This window comes from Salmo salar, chromosome ssa17 (assembly GCF_905237065.1).
Source record: "Salmo salar chromosome ssa17, Ssal_v3.1, whole genome shotgun sequence".
NCBI classification, from domain to species: Eukaryota; Metazoa; Chordata; class Actinopteri; order Salmoniformes; family Salmonidae; genus Salmo; species Salmo salar.
Window position 1 is genome coordinate 69,007,249 of NC_059458.1, and position 20,591 is coordinate 69,027,839.

A 20,591-nucleotide genomic window follows, 5' to 3' on the forward strand; every position below is an offset into this window, starting at 1 on the left:
GATCAGTCTTAACACAGTTCAGTTCAACACTTACAGGCAAAACTCTCTTGAACATAAGACAAAATGCTGCATTAACTGCATGTCTCTGTTAAAAACAGTCTCACTTAACATCTTAACCGACACTCACTCTTAGACTCCTACCAAAAGTCACTCAGTTATTGTGACAATGCAGATATAAAACGTTTCATCAAGTACCTTTGTATTGTCACGCACCTGCATTCCCAAAGCTGACAGAGAGAATAAAAAAAGACCAGAGGAATAGAGAGCCATGTGACAGACTGTGCAGAATGAGGAGAACTGAATTAGGGGTGTGAGATGTCTGTCAAATTTCTCCTAGCAGAGAAAGAGAGGGGGGAATAGGGAACGAACAGAGTGTAGAGGGAGGGGGATACGTTTAATATTTGAGAGAGAGAAGAGAGAGAGAGAGAGAGAGAGAGAGTGAGAGAGAGAGAGAGAGAGAGAGAGAGAGAGAGAGAGAGAGAGAGAGAAAGAAAAAGAAAAGCGAGAGAGGTTTTGATTTCCGTCGCAGACAGCTAAATGTACTGAGACCTAAGAGAGACATAAAACACCTGAGGGAAGAACAATGAACAGAACCAAAAACCCTGCAACACCTCTAAACTAATTGTAAAAAACCCTGCAACACCTCCAAACTAATAGTAAAAAACCCTGCAACACCTCTAAACTAAGAGTAAAAAACCCTAGTAACACCTCCAAACTAATAGTAAAAAACCCGGCAACACCTCCAAACGAGTACTCAGTAAAAAACCCTGCAACACCTCCAAACTAGTACTCAGTAAAAAACTCTGCAACACCTCTAAACTAAAAGAAAAAAACCCTGCAACACCTCCAAACTAGTACTCAGTAAAAAACCCTGCAACACCTCTAAACTAAAAGTAAAAAACCCTGCAACACCTCCAAACTAATAGTAAAAAACCCCTGCAACAACTCTAAACTAATAGTAAAAAACCCTGCAACACCTCTAAACTAATAGTAAAAAACCCTGCAACACCTCAAAACTAATAGTAAAAAACCCTGCAACACCTCTAAACAAGTACTCAGTAAAAAACCCCTGCAACGTGTCACGTTCTGACCAGTATGAGGGTTATTTTGGTAGTGTACGCTGGTCAGGATGTGGCAGAGAGTATTTGGTTTATGTGGTTCGGGGTGTGTGTATTATGTAGAGGGTAGTGGATTTATGTATTCCGGGGTTTTTTGGTCACTGCTCTGTTAGTCTATTTTCTTTCTAGTTAGTTTGTTTTCTATGTTTAGTTAATTGGGGTGTGGACTCTCAATTGAAGGCAGGTGTTGTCTAGTTGCCTTTGATTGAGAGTCCTATATATTAGGGTGTGTTTGTAATTTGTGGGAGGTTGTCACTTGAATTGCTGTTGTTTGCATTCAAGTCTGTATTCGTCGTCCATCGTTTTGTTTTGTTTGTATAAGTGTTTTCATTAAAAAATTAATTATGAGCACTCAACCCGCTGTGCCTTGGTCCATTCCTGACGACCGTCGTTACACAACACCTCTAAACTAATAGTAAAAAACCCTGCAACACCTCCAAACTAATACTAAAAAACCTTGCAACAACTCAAAACTAATAGTAAAAAACCCTGCAACACCTCTAAACAAGTACTCAGTAAAAAACCCTGCAACACCTCTAAACTAAAAGTAAAAAACCCTGCAACAACTCTAAATTAATAGTAAAAAAAAACCTGCAACACCTCCAAACTAATAGTAAAAAACCCTGCAACAACTCTAAATTAATAGTAAAAAAAACCCTGCAACACCTCCAAACTAATATTAGAAAACCCTGCAACACCTCTAAACTAATAGTAGAAAACCCTGCAACAACTCTAAACTAATAGTAAAAAACCCTGCAACATCTCTAAACTAAGAGTAGAAAACCCTGCAACATCTCTAAACTAATAGTAAAAAACCCTGCAACACCTCCAAACTAATTGTAAAAAACCCTGCAACACCTCTAAACTAATAGTAGAAAACCCTGCAACAACTCTAAACTAATAGTAAAAAACCCTGCAACATCTCTAAACTAATAGTAAAAAACCCTGCAACACCTCCAAACTAATTGTAAAAAACCCTGCAACACCTCTAAACTAGTACTCAGTAAAAAAAAAACTGCAACACCTCTAAACTAATAGTAAAAAACCCTGCAACACCTCTAAACTTGTCACGTCCTGACCAATATTTAGGTATTAGTTGTATTATATTTGGTCAGGACGTGGCAGAGGTATATTTGTTTTGTATTATGGGGTTTTGTGTGTGGTGTAGTGGGGTGTGTTAGTGGTTGGTATAGGTTCTAGGGTTGTTTTTCTATGTATAGTTAATTGGGGTTGGACTCCCAATTGAAGGCAGGTGTGTTGAGTTGCCTTTGATTGGGAGTCCTATATAGTAGGGCGTGTTTGTCTTTGTGTTTCGTGGGTAGTTGTTGTTTGCACTGCTGGGTATAGCCTGCGATACTGGCCGTCGTTGTTCTTTCTTGTTTTTTGTGTATGCTGCTTTATATCTAATTAAAAGATGAGCATCCACATTCCTGCTGCGTATTGGTCCTCCCTTCAACACGGCAGTACTTGTGACAAAACTAATAGTAAAAAACCCTGCAACACCTCCAAACTAATAGTAAAAAACCCTGCAACACCTCCAAACTAATAGTAAAAAACCCTGCAACACCTCTAAACTAATAGTAAAAAACCCTGCAACACCTCCAAACTAATAGTAAAAAACCCTGCAACAACTCTAAACTAATAGTAAAAAAACCCTAATAGTAAAAAACCCTGCAACACCTCCAAACTAATAGTAAAAAACCCTGCAACACCTCTAAACTAATAGTAAAAAACCCTGCAACACCTCCAAACTAATAGTAAAAAACCCTGCAACAACTCTAAACTAATAGTAAAAAACCCTAGTAACACCTCCAAACTAATAGTAAAAAACCCTGCAACAACTCTAAACTAATAGTAAAAAACGCTGCAACATCTCTAAACTAATAGTAAAAAACCCTGCAACAACTCTAAACTAATAGTAAAAAACCCTGCAACATCTCTAAACTAATAGTAAAAAACCCTGCAACAACTCTAAACTAATAGTAAAAAACCCTGCAACACCTCTAAACTAGTACTCAGTAAAAAACCCTGCAACCACTCTAAACTAATAGTAAAAAACCCTGCAACAACTCTAAATTAATAGTAAAAAACCCTGCAACACCTCTAAACTAATAGTAAAAAACCCTGCAAAACCTCTAAACTAATAGTAAAAAAAACGCAACACCTCCAAACTAATAGTAAAAAACCCAGCAACACCTCTAAACTAGTACTCAGTAAAAAAACATAACACCTCCAAACCAGTACATTCAGTACTTAGTTCAGTGGAGCAACAATAACACCAGAAAACAACAGCAATATTGACAGAATCATAAAGCTTTGATCCAGGGATTAGCTACTGTATGATTATGTTGATATAGAGCTGAAATCCAGGCTTCATGGGAGACAAAATACGGGTAAGACTTTCTTTCAGTCACTTCTCGATAATTAATAATAATAATAATAATACTAATAACACATGGTATTTAAACTGCCTTTCAATAATGAGTTCTAAATGATGCACTGAAGGCATACATACATTAATATTCACTCATATGGATCATCAGCCATTATGAATGAATCAAGTGTTATAATGCATTGTACCACCAATGTCCATCCAACACATTCCTAAAAGGAGTTATGAGCTGTTATGGATTTTTTTCAAGCAATGCTTATAAAGTCTATGTTACGGGGTGATATAACTAAGGTGCTATAAATTAATCTTCTGTGGATGTTTCATAGATATCGTTACCACACAATGCAACATTAATAGAAAAACACTTTGTTAAAATGAAACCATCATTAGTATGCTACTGGAGAAGAAGAGAGGACATCACACAAGTCTCAGTGGCCTAATTAGCACCTTATTAGCCAATTAGTCTGGAAGATATCAATATGTGTATTTAAATCGATGAGAAATGGGGGTGGCTGGGGGGTAGGCGGTTCCAACCAACCATTATCTCCTGTGTAAAATCTTCTTCTGTATCATTGTGACATAACACTGTTTGGATTTAACAGCAGAGTATGTAAATGGTGAGTATGTTTTGCACGCACGCACGCACGCACGCACAAAGCAACAATGGACTAACAAGACTGGTGGTTGAGCTTTTTAGAGAGCTATACACACACGCACATTCATGCACATTCACACACACACACACACACACACAAACAAACACACACACACACAACCACACAAACACTAAATAGACACACACAATTAATCATACAAAATTGAAATGAAGCAACTAACACACTCCCACACATACACACAGCAGGGCTAATTAGGCACACCTGTCGTAGAGGCGGGACACAAAGCGTTTGGCGTGCAGCGTGGCGCTCAAGGCCATCACCGGGAGACAGACGCTCATTCCCAGCCTGGCGCTGATGTGACGCGTGGTGGTGAGGAAAAACAAAGCTACACACACACACACACACACACACACACACACACACACACACACACACACACACACACACACACACACACACACACACACACACACACACGCCACTCAGATGTGGGTCGAGGGGGCATTGAGGAGCCATGGCTGGATGGAGTGAACGTAAACATCCATGGGCAGTCACCTCCGTACATCCAGTGTCATACTGTTTTACCAAAGAGCTTTGACTGAGTAGGTTGTTTCAAGCCACGTTGTGAGTCACAGTTCTGAGGACATTTTTTTTTAAACATCTCAGCTTCCTATGGAAGTGAAAACCCATTGACGAGCACATTTTCAACCCAAGTGTTTTCCGAGTGTGTGGGGAGCTGTCAACCACAGCGGACTCCCTAAATGCACAGTAAATATTTCAGTTCCACCCATATAAACTTTGTTTAATTATAAAGAGATTTTATCAATGTTTCACTACTCTGAACTGGAGTGACACTGACAACTGGAGTGATGATAGCGGGAACCAAGGAGCGAGACGTGTGTGTGTGTGTGTGTGCGAAAGAGAGAAACAAGGACAGACTTCTCCTGCTTGTCACAGATAAAAGCGAAAGTAGCATCTCAAATATTTTATTAAATATTCTCAGAGCGCTTACGCTATCAGCCCTTACTGATAAGAAAGCCTGTCAAGTAGAGAAAAGTTGTTGGCAAAAGTGACTTTCCAAACCAGAGTATTTGACTGTTTCAGTTTCATAGACAGAATATGAAAGGAGACAGTCGAGCTCTGAGGGACATATCATCTGTCTGTCCCCATTTCAGACATTACAAATCAGTCGATGCCCAATACAACCTTCTGGTCCTGAAATATTGATCAATTGTTCCATGACGAGATCCATTGATATTTTTTGAAAGATTTATTTGAAGAAATATTTTCGGATCCAACTTGAATTGTATTGATCCATTAAATATGAACAAATGGTTAGATCTGAAATCATGACGGACAGTTCCATTCCACTGACAGTGCTGGGCTCTGCTGTCATCGCTATGAAATAGAAAGACAACATAACACATTTCTACTGTGGAAATGTCCAGTTATGACCACTTAAAGTCTGCTGTAACCCATTTGGCACATATTTGCTGTTGAATGATGATTTTCCAATGGTCCCACCCACCTCAGTCTTGTAGATGTTGGAGGGGTGGTCTCTGCGGCCACAGAGGGTGGTGATGGTCTTACAGCAGCTGTCCGGGACCACCCTGCCCTCCGACACCGCCGAGGTCATGTACACACTATGCAGCCAATCAAACGAGTTGTTGCTGCCACAGCACTTGAACTGACCAACAGAAGAGTGGGATTGTGTTTATCATTAGCTACACTTAGTTAATGTCTGAAAACCATCACATCTAATTCAAATCAAATCAACAAAATAATGAAGAGGCAGAAAAAACACATCACAAAAAACCTTTGTAAACCAAGTAGTCATAACTACGTATTACAGACTGCATTGACATTTTGCATCATACTGTACCCATATAGTGGACGTGACCTCGCATATGATTAACATTGAACCTCACATGCTTCAAGGTGAACAGGGATGATTGTGTGTGTGTGTGTGTGTGTGTGTGTGTGTGTGTGTGTGTGTGTGTGTGTGTGTGTGTGTGTGTGTGTGTGTGTGTGTGTGTGTGTGTGTGTGTGTGTGTGTGTGTGTGTGTGTGTGTGTGTGTGTGTGTGTCCTACAGCAGCTTTATCAGTTGAGTGTAACAACTATGTACCATAACTAATGTCAACCAGCTTTACCACTGGCGCTCCTGTCCCTACAAGAAAAACTAAGCAAAGGCTAATGGGAGATTGAGTCCTTACGTCCTGCTGTAGTCTGTCCACGGCCAGGGTGATGGCCTCTTTCCCTGGCTGGGCGTAGTTCTCTGTCATGGTCTCATTCAGGTGCTGCTTCAGCTCCTCACTGAGCTAGGGGAGGGAGGGAAACAGAGGGAGGGGAGAGGGAGAGGGACGGAGGGACAGCGAGGAAGGGGGTATACAAGGAGAGAGAGAGAGAGAGAGAACACCTCAGTTAGAGTGAAAGAGGAGAGTGAAGTGGGGTTAGCTTGCTTGTGTAAGACTTTATGTTTAGATTTATCTGAAACTCAACTCAACTCCAGTGAATAAGATCTCCCCTCACCAGGATTTTGAGTCTACCATTTATTTCTGATTATACTGAAAGACAGACAGATGTGTGAGATTAGGATGATCTTAGGGTTCAGGGTTGAGCTCTGTCTGGAGATCAGGGTTCAGGGTTGAGCTCTGTCTGGAGATCAGGGCTCAGGGTTGAGCTCTGTCTGGAGATCAGGGTTCAGGGTTGAGCTCTGTCTGGAGATCAGGGCTCAGGGTTGAGATCTGTCTGGAGATCAGGGCTCAGGGTTGAGCTCTGTCTGGAGATCAGGGCTCAGAGTTGAGCTCTGTCTGGAGATCAGGGCTCAGGGTTGAGCTCTGTCTGGAGATCAGGGCTCAGGGTTGAGCTCTGTCTGGAGATCAGGGCTCAGACTTGAGCTCTGTCTGGAGATCAGGGCTCAGGGTTGAGCTCTGTCTGGAGATCAGGGCTCAGGGTTGAGCTCTGTCTGGAGATCAGGGCTCAGGGTTGAGCTCTGTCTGCAGATCAGGGCTCAGGGTTGAGCTCTGTCTGCAGATCAGGGCTCAGGGTTGAGCTCTGTCTGGAGATCAGGGCTCAGGGTTGAGCTCTGTCTGGAGATCAGGGCTCAGGGTTGAGGCTCCAGATACATGGTCTTTACACAGGTATCATACACACACCAGGTAAGCATGCACATGCACACACATGGCTACTCAAATGCAATGGAGATGCAGTCCCAGAACTGCACTCCAGACTCAATGAATAGATCAGTATTTAAAAAGAAAACAAATACGTGGGGGGGGGAAGAGGGAGGAAGGGAGGGATGGGTACACAAGAGGATAAAAGATGAAAGTGGAGAAGTAGTCACTCACCCTCTGGTAATACACGTAGGCCAGGACTCCTGCCACCAGCTCTATGAGAAAGATCAATAACAGACAGCAGAAATACTGGAGAGACAGAGAGAGAGACAGAGACAGAGAGAGAGAGAGATCAGTCTTAACACAGTTCAGTTCAACACTTACAGGCAAAACTCTCTTGAACATAAGACAAAATGCTGCATTAACTGCATGTCTCTGTTAAAAACAGTCTCACTTAACATCTTAACCGACACTCACTCTTAGACTCCTACCAAAAGTCACTCAGTTATTGTGACAATGCAGATATAAAACGTTTCATCAAGTACCTTTGTATTGTCACGCACCTGCATTCCCAAAGCTGACAGAGAGAATAAAAAAAGACCAGAGGAATAGAGAGCCATGTGACAGACTGTGCAGAATGAGGAGAACTGAATTAGGGGTGTGAGATGTCTGTCAAATTTCTCCTAGCAGAGAAAGAGAGGGGGGAATAGGGAACGAACAGAGTGTAGAGGGAGGGGGATACGTTTAATATTTGAGAGAGAGAAAGAGAGAGAGAGAGAGAGAGAGAGAGTGAGAGAGAGAGAGAGAGAGAGAGAGAGAGAGAGAGAGAGAGAGAGAGAGAAAGAAAAAGAAAAGCGAGAGAGGTTTTGATTTCCGTCGCAGACAGCTAAATGTACTGAGACCTAAGAGAGACATAAAACACCTGAGGGAAGAACAATGAACAGAACCAAAAACCCTGCAACACCTCTAAACTAATTGTAAAAAACCCTGCAACACCTCCAAACTAATAGTAAAAAACCCTGCAACACCTCTAAACTAAGAGTAAAAAACCCTAGTAACACCTCCAAACTAATAGTAAAAAACCCGGCAACACCTCCAAACGAGTACTCAGTAAAAAACCCTGCAACACCTCCAAACTAGTACTCAGTAAAAAACTCTGCAACACCTCTAAACTAAAAGAAAAAAACCCTGCAACACCTCCAAACTAGTACTCAGTAAAAAACCCTGCAACACCTCTAAACTAAAAGTAAAAAACCCTGCAACACCTCCAAACTAATAGTAAAAAACCCTGCAACAACTCTAAACTAATAGTAAAAAACCCTGCAACACCTCTAAACTAATAGTAAAAAACCCTGCAACACCTCAAAACTAATAGTAAAAAACCCTGCAACACCTCTAAACAAGTACTCAGTAAAAAACCCTGCAACGTGTCACGTTCTGACCAGTATGAGGGTTATTTTGGTAGTGTACGCTGGTCAGGATGTGGCAGAGAGTATTTGGTTTATGTGGTTCGGGGTGTGTGTATTATGTAGAGGGTAGTGGATTTATGTATTCCGGGGTTTTTTGGTCACTGCTCTGTTAGTCTATTTTCTTTCTAGTTAGTTTGTTTTCTATGTTTAGTTAATTGGGGTGTGGACTCTCAATTGAAGGCAGGTGTTGTCTAGTTGCCTTTGATTGAGAGTCCTATATATTAGGGTGTGTTTGTAATTTGTGGGAGGTTGTCACTTGAATTGCTGTTGTTTGCATTCAAGTCTGTATTCGTCGTCCATCGTTTTGTTTTGTTTGTATAAGTGTTTTCATTAAAAAATTAATTATGAGCACTCAACCCGCTGTGCCTTGGTCCATTCCTGACGACCGTCGTTACACAACACCTCTAAACTAATAGTAAAAAACCCTGCAACACCTCCAAACTAATACTAAAAAACCTTGCAACAACTCAAAACTAATAGTAAAAAACCCTGCAACACCTCTAAACAAGTACTCAGTAAAAAACCCTGCAACACCTCTAAACTAAAAGTAAAAAACCCTGCAACAACTCTAAATTAATAGTAAAAAAAAACCTGCAACACCTCCAAACTAATAGTAAAAAACCCTGCAACAACTCTAAATTAATAGTAAAAAAAACCCTGCAACACCTCCAAACTAATATTAGAAAACCCTGCAACACCTCTAAACTAATAGTAGAAAACCCTGCAACAACTCTAAACTAATAGTAAAAAACCCTGCAACATCTCTAAACTAAGAGTAGAAAACCCTGCAACATCTCTAAACTAATAGTAAAAAACCCTGCAACACCTCCAAACTAATTGTAAAAAACCCTGCAACACCTCTAAACTAATAGTAGAAAACCCTGCAACAACTCTAAACTAATAGTAAAAAACCCTGCAACATCTCTAAACTAATAGTAAAAAACCCTGCAACACCTCCAAACTAATTGTAAAAAACCCTGCAACACCTCTAAACTAGTACTCAGTAAAAAAAAACTGCAACACCTCTAAACTAATAGTAAAAAACCCTGCAACACCTCTAAACTTGTCACGTCCTGACCAATATTTAGGTATTAGTTGTATTATATTTGGTCAGGACGTGGCAGAGGTATATTTGTTTTGTATTATGGGGTTTTGTGTGTGGTGTAGTGGGGTGTGTTAGTGGTTGGTATAGGTTCTAGGGTTGTTTTTCTATGTATAGTTAATTGGGGTTGGACTCCCAATTGAAGGCAGGTGTGTTGAGTTGCCTTTGATTGGGAGTCCTATATAGTAGGGCGTGTTTGTCTTTGTGTTTCGTGGGTAGTTGTTGTTTGCACTGCTGGGTATAGCCTGCGATACTGGCCGTCGTTGTTCTTTCTTGTTTTTTGTGTATGCTGCTTTATATCTAATTAAAAGATGAGCATCCACATTCCTGCTGCGTATTGGTCCTCCCTTCAACACGGCAGTACTTGTGACAAAACTAATAGTAAAAAACCCTGCAACACCTCCAAACTAATAGTAAAAAACCCTGCAACACCTCCAAACTAATAGTAAAAAACCCTGCAACACCTCTAAACTAATAGTAAAAAACCCTGCAACACCTCCAAACTAATAGTAAAAAACCCTGCAACAACTCTAAACTAATAGTAAAAAAACCCTAATAGTAAAAAACCCTGCAACACCTCCAAACTAATAGTAAAAAACCCTGCAACACCTCTAAACTAATAGTAAAAAACCCTGCAACACCTCCAAACTAATAGTAAAAAACCCTGCAACAACTCTAAACTAATAGTAAAAAACCCTAGTAACACCTCCAAACTAATAGTAAAAAACCCTGCAACAACTCTAAACTAATAGTAAAAAACGCTGCAACATCTCTAAACTAATAGTAAAAAACCCTGCAACAACTCTAAACTAATAGTAAAAAACCCTGCAACATCTCTAAACTAATAGTAAAAAACCCTGCAACAACTCTAAACTAATAGTAAAAAACCCTGCAACACCTCTAAACTAGTACTCAGTAAAAAACCCTGCAACCACTCTAAACTAATAGTAAAAAACCCTGCAACAACTCTAAATTAATAGTAAAAAACCCTGCAACACCTCTAAACTAATAGTAAAAAACCCTGCAAAACCTCTAAACTAATAGTAAAAAAAAACGCAACACCTCCAAACTAATAGTAAAAAACCCAGCAACACCTCTAAACTAGTACTCAGTAAAAAAAACATAACACCTCCAAACCAGTACATTCAGTACTTAGTTCAGTGGAGCAACAATAACACCAGAAAACAACAGCAATATTGACAGAATCATAAAGCTTTGATCCAGGGATTAGCTACTGTATGATTATGTTGATATAGAGCTGAAATCCAGGCTTCATGGGAGACAAAATACGGGTAAGACTTTCTTTCAGTCACTTCTCGATAATTAATAATAATAATAATAATACTAATAACACATGGTATTTAAACTGCCTTTCAATAATGAGTTCTAAATGATGCACTGAAGGCATACATACATTAATATTCACTCATATGGATCATCAGCCATTATGAATGAATCAAGTGTTATAATGCATTGTACCACCAATGTCCATCCAACACATTCCTAAAAGGAGTTATGAGCTGTTATGGATTTTTTTCAAGCAATGCTTATAAAGTCTATGTTACGGGGTGATATAACTAAGGTGCTATAAATTAATCTTCTGTGGATGTTTCATAGATATCGTTACCACACAATGCAACATTAATAGAAAAACACTTTGTTAAAATGAAACCATCATTAGTATGCTACTGGAGAAGAAGAGAGGACATCACACAAGTCTCAGTGGCCTAATTAGCACCTTATTAGCCAATTAGTCTGGAAGATATCAATATGTGTATTTAAATCGATGAGAAATGGGGGTGGCTGGGGGGTAGGCGGTTCCAACCAACCATTATCTCCTGTGTAAAATCTTCTTCTGTATCATTGTGACATAACACTGTTTGGATTTAACAGCAGAGTATGTAAATGGTGAGTATGTTTTGCACGCACGCACGCACGCACGCACAAAGCAACAATGGACTAACAAGACTGGTGGTTGAGCTTTTTAGAGAGCTATACACACACGCACATTCATGCACATTCACACACACACACACACACACACAACAAACACACACACACACAACCACACAAACACTAAATAGACACACACAATTAATCATACAAAATTGAAATGAAGCAACTAACACACTCCCACACATACACACAGCAGGGCTAATTAGGCACACCTGTCGTAGAGGCGGGACACAAAGCGTTTGGCGTGCAGCGTGGCGCTCAAGGCCATCACCGGGAGACAGACGCTCATTCCCAGCCTGGCGCTGATGTGACGCGTGGTGGTGAGGAAAAACAAAGCTACACACACACACACACACACACACACACACACACACACACACACACACACACACACACACACACACACACACACACACACACACACACACACACACACACACACACACACACAAGCCTTCATTTAGGAGACCATAGTCTAAAGCAGCCTCTTTACCTTGCCCCCTAACAGGCTACACACACACGTGCACCCGCATAGCCACACGCACAAGCGCACACACATCATAATCATCATCAACAAACAGTGTGTGTTTGGTAATGCCAGATTATTGGTTATGGCAGATGGAGGAAGGTGGGAGGTGTATTATTACACACCACACTAAAGCTAATTCCTAACAGTCATTGTTGATTGGCAATAACATTGCATTATATTGTATTCTACACAAACACACACACAGACACACAAACACACACACACATAGACACATGTCTCTTTCATACAACCCCACAGCCATAGTGATCTGATGAACACCAACTCTTCACTCAAGCCTCTCCTTTAAACACACACTCACCCCACAACCATATTGATCTGATGAACACCAACTCTTCACTCAAGCGTCTCCATTAAACACACACTCACACTAACCCCACAACCAAAACACACCCTTCACCAGTGGTGGTAAAAGTACTCAATTCTCATTTAGTAAAAGTAAAGATATCTTAATAGAAAATGACTCAAGTAAAAGTGAAAGTCACCCACTAAAATACTACTTGAGTAAAAGTCTAAAAGTATTTGGTTTTAAATATACTTAAGTATCAAAAGTAAATGTAATTGATCAAATGTACTTAAGTATCAAAAGTAAAAGTTAAAGAATTTCAAATTCCTTACATTACGCAAACCAGACGGCACCATTTTCTATTTTTTATTTTATTTACTGATAGCCAAGGGTACACTCCAACACTCAGACACAATTTACAAATGAAGCATGTGTGTTTAGTGAGTCCACCAGATCAGAGGCAGTAGGATGACCAGGGATGTTCTCTTGAAGTGTGTGAATTGGACCATTTTCCTGTCCTGCTAAGCATTTGAAAGTACTTTTGGGTGTCAGGGTAAATGTAAGGAGTAAAAAAGTACATTATTTTATTTTGGAATGTAGTGGAGTAAAAGTAGAAGTTGTCAAAAATATAAATAGTAAAGTACAGTACAGGTACCCCAAAAAACTACTTAAGTAGCACTTTAAAGTATTTTTACTTAAGTACTTTATACCACTGCCCTCCACCACCCAAAGCCCCCTCTCCCCCCTCCATCAGTTTCATGTATAACTACTAATGCCTGACTATAATCAATCCTGCTGCAGTCGCAGAGTTAGTGGCCCACCTCCGGCCTGCTCCTCTCCTGCCTGGCCTGTCTCTTTAAAACAATGAGGACAGTATTGTCAGCTCATTTGTCAGCTCCCAGCGTACACACACACACACACACACACACACACACACACACACACACACACACACACACACACACACACACACACACACACACACACACACACACACACACACACACACACACACACACAGAGATGCACACGCTCACACAGACACACACACGCGCGCGCGCACACACGCACAAGAGAAAGACACAAGTGGAGCTGTGAGAGCAGGGGTGCAGGGAAGGAGCGTCAGGTACAGGGACGTTTCAAAGGAAAACGGTATCTGGGGTAAAGGAAAGTACATACAATGTACCCAAAAGTGATGAGTGCAACCAAGGTGAGTTGGAATTGGGACAAGCTAAACGGATGTTCTAAATGAATATTCCCTTAGGGAGAACAGAGTGCAGATAGCTCCATTCTCCTTGTTTCATTGTGTTCTCTCATTTTACCAGTCACCTGTAGCTACAGTATATAACCAGCCCCTTTCTTATGCAAACACCAACACTGCCATTAAAGAGATATCTCACACGAACTACAGCATTAGTTAGTATCTTATCCTGAAAGTTATCTATGAGCCATGCACTACTTTCAATATAATGTATCTAACTAATGTGTGCAAACTATCCCTTTAATGAACATAAACATTCAGAAGACCCAGGGGCCTTCCAGAAATCCAGAAAGCCTGGGGCCTAGAGTAGTCACCCTGCCCAGGGAGGGCTCCCTCACCGTGGACAGGCAGCTCCTCTGCTCCCTGATGACGGCGCAGCAGCCCAGGAAGCCCGTGACCATGACCAGGGCCCCGGCCAGGATGAGGATGTAGGCGGACACGGCGAAGGTGCTGGAGGCCAGCAGGCTCAGGTAGTCACTCTTGTCTATCAGGGTCCAGATGCCCACGCCCATCACCGCCGCTCCACCAACCTGAGGAGAGAGACAGGTTGATGTCATGTGTTCCCACATGTTTGTTTTGGCTTTAAATGTTTCATGCCAATCTAATTGAATTAAATTGAATTGAGAAGGAGAGAGAGTAGGAAAGGTGACAGGAGGGGTGTGAGGGGGGAGAGAGAATGAGAAGGAGGGGGGAGAGTGTTGGCGTGTCAACAAGTGAGTCAGAGAGGGAAAGGGGAGACAAACAAAGACAAAGAGAGGGGGAAGAGAGATAGAAAAACAAAGAGGAGGGTAATAGAGAGAGAGAACGCAGTGTCAATAAAGTGAGTCAGAGAGGAAGGGGATATGCACAAAAACAGTGAGAGAAAGGAAGAGAAAAAGAGAGAGAAAAGGAAGTGAAAAAGAGAGAGAGAAAGGAAGAGAAAAAGAGAGAGAAAGGAAGAGAAAAAGAGAGAGAAAAGGAAGTGAAAAAGAGAGAGAGAAAGGAAGAGAAAAAGAGAGAGAAAGGAACAGAAAAAGAGAGAGAAAGGAAAAGAAAAAGAGAGCGAAAGGAAGAGAGAAAGAGAGAGAGAAAGGAAGAGAGAAAGAGAGAGAGAAAGGAAGAGAGAAAGAGAGAGAGAAAGGAAGAGAAAAAGAAAGAGAAAATTAGAGAGAGAAAGGAAGAGAGAAAAAGAGAGAGAAAGGAAGAGAGAAAGAGAGAGAAAACAAGAGAGAGAGAAAGGAAGAAAAAAGAGAGAGAAAGGAAGAGAAGGAATTGAACGAGAGAGAAAGAGAGAGAAAGGAAGAGAGACAAGAGAGAGAAAGGAAGAGAAAAAGAGAAAGGGAATGAAGAGAAAAAGAGAGAGAAAGGAAGAGAAAAAGAGAGAGAGGAAGAGAAAAAGAGAGAGAGGAAGAAAAAAGAGAGAGAGAGAAAAAGAGAGAGAGAAAGGAAAAGCGAAAGAGAGAAAGGAGAGAAAGAGAGAGAGAAAGAAAGATAGAAAGAGAGAGAAAAAGAGAGAGCGAAAGGAAGAGAGCAGAATGACAAAAAAGGAGAGAGAGCCAAACAGAGCCAGGGTGGAGTGATTTGTTTCCATAAACAATGGTGGCCACATCAGAGGGGTGACGTGGCCATTAATCTGTTTTCCCCATCTCTGTCATCTATGTCACACCCGGACGTGCAGGAAATCCCAGGGAGAGTCGCTCCTATTCAGCCTTCCATTCCTTTCCTCCTCCTCTACACGCCAAGCCCCAACTCCCAAACAACAAACACTGCTGCTACAGATATAGGATCTTAATTTGATCCCCCTGTTGCAGAACTTTCCTGCAATGCAGGAAATGTCAAACTTGTAGTGTATTTTAGGTTTAAAAAGGCTTCTGACGTTTGTCATTTCCACTGGAAAATGTATCAACCCCTATAAAAATGTCCATTAACTATAATTGACAAAATAACTCACATTTTCTCTTGCTGCAGGATTAATGGATTATTTTCCTTCTGTAGCAAACTGGCTCAAATTCAGATCTGACATCTATAGTGCTAAAACACCATGCCAGGGGAAAAAGTGATAGTTTAAAGGAATGGGCAACTCTGGAGTATTAATATGTAGTATCTTTGGGTGCAGAGTTACAAAATAGAGAAACAGACAGGCTGGGGCTGTGGCTGTTGGGGAAAGTGGGAGGTATTACTGTTATGCAATGTGGGGTTTGAAGGGAAGTTGTTAGGTTAGTGTGAAATGTAAAGCGACAGACATAAAAGCGAAGCCGTTTGAATCTGATCCCTTACTCTGTAGACAGAGAACAACTGTTTTCAGGCCCAGCAGAACATAGCTTTAATAGTTAACTGTATTATTAAACATTAAACGTACACCAGCTGCCAGGGACCAGGTTTGATCCACAGCACCTCGGTCCAACACCGACAGGCCATAAATATTACAGTACACTCTGCCAAGTCCATTTCTTAGCGCTCCTAAATGTAATCCCCCCTTCCATTTCTCTGTCATGTTTTTTCTCTCCCTCTGTGTCCCTTTTTCCTCAATCTGTAACTCTTTCCCTCTCTTTCCTCACCGTAACTCTCTCTCTGATTCTCTCTCTCTCTTGGCTAAGAAAGAGCAACACAAGAAGTCACACAAGAAGTCTAACTAGCTTCCTTTGATGTAAAACCTGTCAAATATCGTTCTTCCCTATGCATGCCTTCGCAAACATTAACCCAATTCACTCTCTCCCTGAGTCCCCTCTTAAATAAATCAACTATGAACCTGTCACGGGAAGAAAAGTATTGTTTCTGTGTACTAGAGGTTTAATACAGCCTGATCCCAGATCTGTTTTGTGCTGTAAAGTCAACTCACTTGGTCTTTCCCAACACAAAAAGATCTTACCAGGCCAGTTTACCAGGCCATCTTACCAGGCTAGATTGCTACTCACCCAGAAGAGAAAGTTGAAGACAAACAGGTTCTTGCTAATTTGCTATAGCCTGATCCCAGATCTGTTTGTCATGTATAGCAAACTCCTATGACCAACTCCCATGGTTGTTGGCTAATGCAGAACAAACAGATGCAGGGTAGCTTGCTAGTGCTACTCACCCAGAAGAGGACGTTAAAGACGAAGAGGAGGTATTTGAGGCAGACGGTCATCCAGTCATCCTGGTCGTCTTTGTACATGGCCGACATCTCCCCTCCACAGCTCTGGACAGACAGGGTACAAAACTTAAACTGGCAGTTCTGAATCTGAAGTACTTGACTGTTCTCATAACAGTCAGCAGGGTTGAAAAGTAATTGACTGTTCCCATAACAGTCAGCAGGGTTGAAAAGTACTTGACTGTTCTCATAACAGTCAGCAGGGTTGAAAAGTACTTGACTGTTCTCATAACAGTCAGCAGGGTTGAAAAGTACTTGACTGTTCTCATAACAGTCAGCAGGGTTGAAAAGTACTTGACTGTTCTCATAACAGTCAGCAGGGTTGAAAAAGTACTTGACTGTTCTCATAACAGTCAGCAGGGTTGAAAAGTACTTGACTGTTCTCATAACAGTCAGCAGGGTTGAAAAAGTACTTGACTGTTCTCATAACAGTCAGCAGGGTTGAAAAGTACTTGACTGTTCTCATAACAGTCAGCAGGGTTGAAAAGTAATTGACTGTTCTCATAACAGTCAGCAGGGTTGAAAAGTAATTGACTGTTCTCATAACAGTCAGCAGGGTTGAAAAGTACTTGACTGTTCTCATAACAGTCAGCAGGGTTGAAAAGTACTTGACTGTTCTCATAACAGTCAGCAGGGTTGAAAAGTAATTGACTGTTCTCATAACAGTCAGCAGGGTTGAAAAGTACTTGACTGTTCTCATAACAGTCAGCAGGGTTGAAAAGTACTTGACTGTTCTCATAACAGTCAGCAGGGTTGAAAAGTACTTGACTGTTCTCATAACAGTCAGCAGGGTTGAAAAGTACTTGACTGTTCTCATAACAGTCAGCAGGGTTGAAAAGTACTTGACTGTTCTCATAACAGTCAGCAGGGTTGAAAAGTACTTGACTGTTCTCATAACAGTCAGCAGGGTTGAAAAGTAATTGACTGTTCTCATAACAGTCAGCAGGGTTGAAAAGTACTTGACTGTTCTCATAACAGTCAGCAGGGTTGAAAAGTACTTGACTGTTCTCATAACAGTCAGCAGGGTTGAAAAGTAATATACTGTTCTCATAACAGTCAGCAGGGTTGAAAAGTACTTGACTGTTCTCATAACAGTCAGCAGGGTTGAAAAGTACTTGACTGTTCTCATAACAGTCAGCAGGGTTGAAAACAGGGTAGAACCCCAACCAGCAGGTCTCACAGACTTTCTGTTCTCACAAGATTCTCCAAAGTTTGAAGAATATTCTAAAAACAGGGTACAAAAAAATCAAACCAGGAGTTCTGAGGACTTGACAGTTCACATAGCATTTCAAATGGCTGCTAAACAGTCTAACAACATACAAAATGTAAACCGGCAATTCTAATGCAAATTAAAACATAAAATGTAGGGACATGTTGAGGACAATAACACATCACACAAGGCATGACATGACATGAGCAGGAACAATAACCCAAATCACAGATCCACCAGCAGTCAGTCAAACTGTTGTTGGTTACTTCCTCCCTTCTGCACAATAACTAGCAACTGTAGCCTTGTAGCACACCAGACAAGGGACATTGATTATCCTCACACTCTGTGAACACCCTGTGAAGAGGCGTTGGGTGTTATAACAAAAGCCAAAACAAAGGTATTTGTGGAGACATGCACAAGTAGACATTCCAATTAAATAGAGGGAGAAAGATGCTGCCTAGCCTCTGAAGGCCTTTGATTGACACATCGCCATGACAGTATCACTGGACAGCATCACTGGACAGCATCACTGGACAGCATCACTGGACAGCGTAATCTAATATGACATGACTATCCACTTCTTCATTTCTCAGACCACTTCAATCATAGGGCTGAGCTACTAACAAGAGTCAACAATTCCTGTAAGACTGTCTTTATAGTATAGTTATGGCATTTTAATCAACTCATTTCATTAAGGTTTATGTCCAAAGCATTGCATAGAATGGATCTAGTCACTGACACACACTGTGTAAGAGTCAGTACTTCTAGATGCTGCTAACCTCACATATCCAATAACAGCAACAGGTAAATAAATCATTCACACCAGTGGACTTGACTAGAAATACATAAATCATTCATAATGCACACACTTGCAGCACTTTAAATAAAAGGTGATGTTAGTGAGCACTTAGGCCTGCCACATTGATCTGCCAATCAGCAGACAGCAACGAATGCCACTGCAAGCCTTTGGAGACTTCTCTCAGTTCTAGCTCAAGCTAATATCACTGTGTGTGTGTGTGTGTGTGTGTGTGTGTGTGTGTGTGTGTGTGTGTGTGTGTGTGTGTGTGTGTGTGTGTGTGTGTGTGTGTGTGTGTGTGTGTGTGTGTGTGTGTGTGTCCATTCTCCCATGAGAAAATATGGCAAGCTGCTAATTATAGATTAGCCACATTGATACCTAGGAGAAGTTTAGCTCATGCCATTACAGCCCAACTATAAACATTGCAGTAACACATCTGCAAATATGGCTTTGTCTGTCAGCTGGAATAGAACTAAACCCTAAACTGCATCAAAACTGTTTCGTTTTCTTGGTATCTGTATCTTTAATTGTGCTGATATGTGTTTATAGGCTACTGTTGCAACACCTAAAGCTCCCTTGGGAAAAAGTATTTAATTATTCTATTATATTTTACACTGTTTGTTTTATATATTCTACTCTTTTCTGTATTCGTTCTATTCTACTCTTGCGGAAAAATATTTAATTATTCTATTCTATTTTACACTGTTTGTTTTATATATTCTACTCTTTTCTGTATTCATTCTATTCTACTCTTGGGAAAAAGTATTTAATTATTCTATTCTATTTTACACTGTTTGTTTTATATATTCTACTCTTTTCTGTATTCATTCTATTCTACTCCTGGGGAAAATACAGTGATTCGAATCTATTACATTTATGTTCTACTGTTTGTATTCTATACTCATGCTCTACTCAGCTCTTGTCCTATTCTATTCTATTCTATTCTATTCTATTCTAGGAGAGTTCTTTGTGAAGTTGCTGGCTCAAACGTTATTCAGCACAATGGGTGTACTGTGTGTACTGTTCCTTCAAACCAGTGGCTTTGGGCTATAGGGAGTTCCAGTACACAGGGAATGGGTTGAACTGTCTGAACATGCATTATCAAAGAGCACAAGCTCTGAAATGTGACTTGCAGGCTACCGGTATGTCATTCACTGGTTGAAAACAAACGAGCTGAAAGTTTTGTCCTCGGACTAACAAATCAGTTACTGTGTAACTTTGATGGGACAGACAAGAAACAAAAACAGAACATTCTAGAATATGCTTTGGACAGAATGTTTCACAAGTAGGCTACCTATGCAGCCAGCCAGGCCAGCCGGCCAGCAACATGTAGCCTGTAATATTATATCAACGATAACACGGTACATGCACTAACATTTAGGCTACCTCACGCTGTGTGAACAGATGTGATGGATGTATGTTTACGGGCACTTGCGGCAATCTATGTACGGCCAGAAGGCAGGCAGGATCCGCGTAATCGATTTTCCCCCGCATAAAAAAATCCATGAAGAGATGAGTGCTTGATGAGCTTCATATCAGAGAAGGGATCCTCACCGTTAATATGAAAATCTAAATCGCCATAGATCATAACGTTTGTCTATCTACGTAGCGTCCATT

General features: G+C 40.9%; 1 protein-coding gene across 2 annotated transcripts in view; it reads right to left on the minus strand.

The window, feature by feature from the left end:
• The window catches only part of tspan11 (tetraspanin 11), a 35,337-nt gene that overhangs the window by 14,292 nt on the left and 454 nt on the right, over positions 1–20,591 (minus strand). Inside the window, exons 2-6 of one of the 2 annotated variants that reach the window (XM_045700041.1) lie at positions 16,915–17,016; positions 14,201–14,392; positions 7,476–7,550; positions 6,342–6,446; positions 5,656–5,814 (exon numbers count right to left, since the gene is read on the minus strand). In XM_045700041.1, coding sequence (XP_045555997.1) covers positions 5,656–5,814; positions 6,342–6,446; positions 7,476–7,550; positions 14,201–14,392; positions 16,915–17,001 — 618 coding nt within the window. In that variant the 5' untranslated portion in view covers positions 17,002–17,016. Of the gene's footprint in view, positions 1–5,541; positions 5,815–6,341; positions 6,447–7,475; positions 7,551–14,200; positions 14,393–16,914; positions 17,017–20,591 lie in introns of those variants that run through there. The other variant, XM_045700040.1, reaches the window with a different exon arrangement.